Here is a 7,027-nt window from a genome sequence, read left to right on the forward strand (position 1 = left end):
TCCATATTATTAAAGAATTTGCATAGCTTTATAGTTATTATAATTTCATTTTGAAATATGAATCACCCCAAACCAAAAACCCACTGGCGTCGAGTCTATTCTGACTCATAGCAACCCTATAGGACAGAGTAGAACTGCCCCGTAGAGTTTCCAAGGAGCGGCTGGAGACTTCAAACTGTCCACGTTTTGGTTAGCAGCCGTAGCACTTAACCACTACCTCACCAGGGTTTCCATGTGAGTCACCAGTATGTATTATTTGTTTATTGTTATTGTCATCATCATTTTATGTTTTTGATCTAGATGATTACCTCAAGAAGTTTTAGTATGGCTGGATGAATTTTGATTTGTCATTTTCCACATATACATAAATTTTTATCATCTGAAAGAGCATTCAGCTTCTTATTTGTATATCTGAATAGGTAATGAGATGATTTTTCTCACCGACTTTAAGATAATCCCAATCCTTTCCCCAGCGTGTTTCAGTTTGCTATATTCTCTTTCACCTACCACATTTTGTCTGCCTTTTGCGTGTGTGTGTGTGTGTGTGTGTGTGTCTGTGTGTGAGTTGTCTGTTGCCACTTCTTTACAGTTTCAGGACCATACACTTACTTTTTCTTCAATTATTGTTTCTTACTTTAAAGTCTCATCCATTTATACTACACTGAAAGTCATTAAGTCTCATCAAGAATTCCTGTGACTCTACGTAACCAGTGATGGGACTTCATTACCAGAAGAAGCCAACTTTATATAATTTGATGTTGTAATCAATTATTTTAAGATTGTCTACAAGTTATTCTGGTTCCGTACATATATATATATATATTGCTTCTCCAGTCCACTACATTTCTGAATTCATTTCTTTTATTTGCTATTATCCATTTTCAGGAATTACAATCTTATTATTCTGAATTTTTAAATTTGTTTTGAAAAATTTAGCACCACAAACCTTATGCCCACCAATATGTCTCTGCTCCATCATTACAAACACCATAATAGCATATCATTAACAGAATCTCCATCCACTATTATTTGGTAATTATACTATTGTTACAATGTTAAAAGTCGATTTACTCACCCTCCTTGCAAAAGCAACACACACAATGCAGGCCCAAAGTAGAAGCTTCATACTGATTGATCCTATAGAGAATAATATTATAAACTGTTTCAGAAAATGTACAGTATATTTTTAAATTATTTCTCTTCTCCTAGAGAGAGACAAAAGAATATATGAGTTTATTATTCTGAACTAGGAAGACCCTGAACAGATAATTCGGTCCTGCTATTTAATTACTGTCAGTATGACCTAACAGGAATGGCACTAAAGCCAAAATTATCTTTCTTGGCAGATATCCTTCAACAACTACTTGACTTGTGACCAAACCTGTCTTTAAGTGGAAGTGAATTTGTTTAGTTACCTAGGGATACATTTTGCAACTAATTTGTCTTGGAAGACTGACCAGGAAATAAAATTGCTTAAAAGTAACCCTTCTGTGAGTGCTTTGTTGGGATTTTCTTTTTATGGCTTCAGTTGGAGATTAGTATCACTTACCTGGAAAAACTTCCAGGCCTGAAGTTTTTTTCACCATGCCCTGTAGCATAAATCTTTAGGCCTTTGATAACCAGTTTTTCCTCCACCTCTGAAAATTAGTGAGGCAGCCATAGCTTCAGACGTGTGTCTTGATTAGGCTGTTGATTTTCTTCAGACAATGTACAACCAATCTCTAGATGGTTCATTATTAAAATTTATAAGCTTTACCCTCACCAAAAACATAACAATCTCCAGTTTTACAAAAAATGTATATACAAGGATGTTTATTATAGCATTTTTTAACATCTCAAAATGTGAAATAATAAAAATGCCAGCAAGAGATGATTTATTAAGCAGTTAATGGCATATATGAACAATAATATGTTATTCAGCCAGTAAAATATGGTATAAATATGTCTACATTAACATAAAATCACGTTCATGATCTATTGATAAATGACTATTTAAATGTTAAATATTGCTTAAGTATTTTTATGGATAATTTCTAATTAGATGATGGCCAATTGTTTTTATAATTATTTCCATAGTCTTTTTTTCCATAAAATAAGAATGTATTGCTTGTATGCTAGACATATTTTAATAATATGATGATAATTCAAGTTTTTAATAAAAGGTTTTGAATGTTTTCCTGTTTAATTCTTTAAAAAAATCTAGGCTGGAAAAATATTTATGGATGAAGCCCTGGAGGTTATACACACCATCCATTTCTCAAAACATATCTTTTATCTTGGAACCAGAGCTTAGCTGTTACACATGGTTTTGACCACGTGTTGAATGACCTTTGCTATAATGTATTTTGGTATTATACTACTGAGTTTTCTGAGAAAAAAATTAAGAAAAAACTAATGTACTTTTATTGTTTTGAAATTGTAGAGATATTAAAGAAAGAAAATCCCATTGCCAGCGAGTTGGTTCTGACTCATGGCAACCCCATATGTGACTGGATAGAACTGTTATATAGGGTTTTCTTGGCTGTAATCTTTATGGAGGCAGATTACCAGGCCTTTCTTCCATGGAACTTCTGGGTCAGTTTGAACTGCTAGCATTTAGGTTTGTAGTTGACCGCAAATTTTTTGCACTACCCAGAGACATATAGATACAGAAAATGGGCAATATATTTAAAAAAAAATGTATATTTACAGGAAGTATGCAATATGTTTTAAATATATATGTATATACACATAGATACATGATAACTTATACCACACTCTGTTTCCACATGAGCAGCACTGAAGTAATTTCTGACAGGTCCCAGTACCTGGGTTTTTCTTGAGCTATTGGTATATTTTAACATCTTAGAGACATGGGTGTTGATTATTTCTTGGTTTTGCATTTATTTTACTCTTTGGCTACCAGGAGTCTCAGAGTCAGATATCTTGGCCCTATTTAGAACTCTACAGGGCATTATGGCACCCCACTTCATGTTAGTTACTTCATCTCCGGCTTTACCTTATTTCCCTCACCAAAATATCCACGTTAAAAAAAAACGATTTTCTATATTTTTGTAAGCCACCTCAAATACTTTTAGAATGGGTACTATTATCAATGAACAGAAAAAGAAACAAATTAACAAATGAATCTTTCCTGAAATTTTTTATCATACCAAAATTTCCCTTTTTTGTAGGAAAAAAAAGGGCAATTAGTGGAAACAACAATATCATTAATAATAACTAAAGATGATAATATTTTTATCTCTCAATACAGTCTAATTATTTTTAAAGTAGTCTATACCTCATTGTAGAATACTTACGTCCAAACATTAACAATATAAAGTTAACTTATGTAAGTCTTCCTTATAAAATTGTTGCTTTTATCCTTTTCTGGGATGCTGAAACAGGAAGATAAATTGGCTAGAGCCAGATTTTCAGACAACTTTCTGAATAATTGAGAAGAATCCTTCCCCTATCCCTGCTGTTTTTCTTTTGGGAACCTATCAATGAACCAAAACTATAAATCTGGATAGCAAGAACTATTTAAGGTAATGCACATACACTTTTATGAAGAATATAAAAATAGTGTTTATTCCCATTAGAATAATTAACAAAAAATGAAGAATAATGGAATTATAATTTTAGAGTCCTAAAAATCATTTCAGGAATGGAAAAAAGAACACATTTATCAACATTTAAAAAACTTTATTAGTCTCTCACAGTCTCCCAATTTATTTATCTACTCATGTATTAATAGTGACTTAGAGCTTTACAGTGTTCCAGGAGGAACAAAATCTTTATGCCCATTCATGTAATAGAATTTTTCCTTCTTTTCCTCAGTTTTTTTTTTTAGATTTTAAACAACTTGTTAAATGAGAGAGCCTTACTTAATAACAAATTATTCAGTTCTGCAGAAGAACAGGAGCCTCCCTGTGTGGAAGCAATTCATCCTTTTAGTATTTATATGAACTCCTGAAGCCAGTCTGAACCCAGAGAAAGAAATTCCATTGATAAGTCTCCTTCTCCCATGCAGTCTTGAGGTAAGATTTCAAAAATACCTGATGTGTGGTAGAGTAGATGTACATAACAAGATCCTGTGTTACCAACCCTCCCACCCAAGGAAGAGTATAAATATGCCGTTTATTTATAGGCAATCTATTAAGGTTTATTTAACTCAGACTCAGAGAACCTTTAAAACAAGGAAGAATCTTAATATAGATTTTAAAAAAAGATACCTTGTTTCCAGGATGGAAACTAATGTCTTCCGGTCCTGGTGTTGATCTGGACAATGTGTCTTATCCCTTGTTTTCCAGCGGCATTTATAAGAAGCCCTAAATTTAACGTTAGCTCTTTTGTTTTGAAATAAATCACCATCAAATCTGAAACAATAAGAACCTGTCAATTTGATGGATATGATCTGAAATTTATTTATTTTAGGGAATTAAAAAAATGGGAAAGTTCTTTTCCATAGAATGACACTAAAAGAAAAATTTGGGAACTACTGTAAGTTTAATTCCTAAACACAACTTTGCAAATTTTATTATTTTACTGTCTTTTGGCATTGATTAGAAAGAATAATAAGGGAATCTTATGCTTTACTGCATCTTAGGTTAAGTATGGAATATAATGGAATAGCATAAATATTTTTTAAAATGGTGTGGTGCTTCTTCCTGTATTAGTTTTATAAACAAGAATTTTCTCCTATGAATAAATCTTAAAAACCTAAAGAGCCCTTCCATCCCATGAAATTATTTTTGACAATTGAAAACTCTAGTAATACATATTATCAAATAGGAAATGATGATAAGAAATAGTACTGGGTGGCAGTGCCTGAGTCATGTATCAGAATAATGTGAAATGCTTTAGCTTGATGCTCTTTTGGATCATAATAGTGGCTGTAGTGTTTGTCAGGAGATAGAGAATCCTCTCCTCCCAGTATATAATTTTATGTCTTCTGAACTAGATCAACCCAAACCCTTACACTAATGGCCTCACAGAAGAAAAAGTGTGCTCATGTTCAAACACAAAAATAATGACATCATTATCTACTGAACTATAACACATGTCTGGCATTCAATAAAAATTACAAGACATAGAAAAGGGCTAGAAAACAACACAGTCTGAAGGTAAAAAAAGGAAAGATCAAAACCACACTAACTGCGACATAGATGTTGGAAATATCAGATAATTTAAAATAACTATGAGTAATATGTTAAAGATTCTAATGATAAAGGTAGACAAGATCACACAGGTAATTTCTGCACAGAGATGGATACTATAAGAAAGAAACATGAATATGCTAGAAATTAAAAGTACAGTAACAGAAAAAGAATGCATTTGATTGGCTCATCAGTAGATTTGACGCAGTTGAAAAAATAAGCAGCGAACTTGAAGACAGGTCAATAGAAATTATCAAACTGAAACACAATTGACAAAAATAGCAAAACAATCATAAAAGTAAACGAGAACAGAGCATCTGAGAATTGCGGGGAAATATCAAGTATTCTAACATACATGTAATTATAATCCTAGAAGGAAAAGAAGAAATATTTGAAGGAATAATGGCTGAGAACTTTCTAAAATCAATGACAGAAATCAAAACCACAGATACAAGAAGCATAGAGAACACTAAGCAGGATTAATACTACACACATGCATGCATGCACACGCACACACACACACACACACACACACACGAACCCCTAACATGTTATTAAAAGTGCTGGGAACCACAGATAATGAGAAAATCTTGACGAAAGTGAGAGGGGGAAAGAAAAGTTATCTACAGAAAGATATCAGTATTACAGGGAACTTCTTGTCAGAAACCATGCAAGCAGAAGAAAAAAAGTATATTTAAACCGATGAAAATAAAACACTGTCAACTCAGAATTCTGTGAGCTGAAAACATATCCTTCAAAAGTGAAAGAGAAAACTACCGCTGCCTCCTGAGATCCAGTGCTCTTAAACTCTTGTAACCCACACTTAAAAAAAAAAAAAAGATGAAGAAATTAAGGCTTAAAGAACTACAAATAACACCTTTGCCGTCAAGTAGATTCGGATTCATAGCAACCATATAGGACAGGGTAGAACTGCTCCACAGGGTTTCCAAGGATCAGCTGGTGAATTCAGACTGCCAACCTTTTGGTTAGCAGACAAGCTCTTAACCACTGTGCCACTAGAGTGTTACCTAAAACAAGTGGATAAAGTTGAAAAGCCCAAACTATTTCTAGAGCAGTATACAGGTAGGTTGACCGTTGCAGCACGTGTGCTCTATACAATTCATAAATCAAATGATAATACTGAAACTAAAGTGGTTACACACCTAGAATGTGGTTGCGGAGTGCTTAGCATCAGAACTGCAATTTTAGGAGTAACGTTGTATGTGGATTTGACACAGATGAAGATGCATTGGAAACATTAATAGTAATGTGGAAGAGTTTGAGTTAATGAATGTTGATTGACATGGTCAATGAGACATGTGCTCATTATCTAACAGAATGTCCAAGTCTTTTGATAAAGTAATTACAAACCCCCTTCAGGACCAAGAATAATAAAGGACAGATATGGTTTTTCTGAAGACTGCTTTGTAAATAGCAAGAACAGTAATATATTATTTACACAAATCCTTAACTAAAGAACATGTTCAAAAGAAAGGTGAAAAATGGTAGATCAACATAGATTGTATTACAGAGCTGAAATATGACCTGCCAGCATCACACAAATTTCATAAAAAAGATATCAGCAGACAATGAAGTGAATCTAATTTGGTTTTCTTTTAAAAAATCTCCAAAGTCAAAAACAGCTTAAAACATAATTAAAATGAGTAAAAAAAATTATTTATTAAAAAAAAAGGTGAAGGAGAAATATATTCTTAAATAAAAACTGAAAGAATGAAGAATGCATTGTCAACTGACATGCCATACAAGAATATTAAAGAAAATTCTTCAGGCAGCAGGACTATAATACTATAAAATAGATCAAAACTTGGGTCTAAAACAAGACAGGAGATATAGGAAATGAAATAAATGAAGAAAAAGAAAAAAATTTC

General features: G+C 32.7%; 1 protein-coding gene and 1 pseudogene across 1 annotated transcript in view; one reads left to right on the forward strand and one right to left on the reverse strand.

Annotated features, from left to right (window-relative positions):
* Window positions 1–1,586, reverse strand: part of PRR27 (proline rich 27) — a 4,671-nt gene extending 3,085 nt beyond the window's left edge. The window contains exons 1-2 of the mRNA XM_012557548.1: window positions 1,550–1,586; window positions 1,076–1,137 (exon numbers count right to left, since the gene is read on the reverse strand). Of these exons, the coding sequence (XP_012413002.1) occupies window positions 1,076–1,137; window positions 1,550–1,586 (99 nt within the window). The remainder of the gene's footprint in view (window positions 1–1,075; window positions 1,138–1,549) is intronic.
* A 4,392-nt stretch (window positions 1,587–5,978) lies between these two features.
* Window positions 5,979–6,786, forward strand: LOC101350482 (methyltransferase-like protein 5 pseudogene; annotated as a pseudogene).
* Window positions 6,787–7,027: the final 241 nt, after the last annotated feature.

The sequence above is a fragment of the Trichechus manatus genome, unplaced genomic scaffold (assembly GCF_000243295.1).
Source record: "Trichechus manatus latirostris isolate Lorelei unplaced genomic scaffold, TriManLat1.0 scaffold00108, whole genome shotgun sequence".
NCBI lineage: Eukaryota > Metazoa > Chordata > Mammalia > Sirenia > Trichechidae > Trichechus > Trichechus manatus.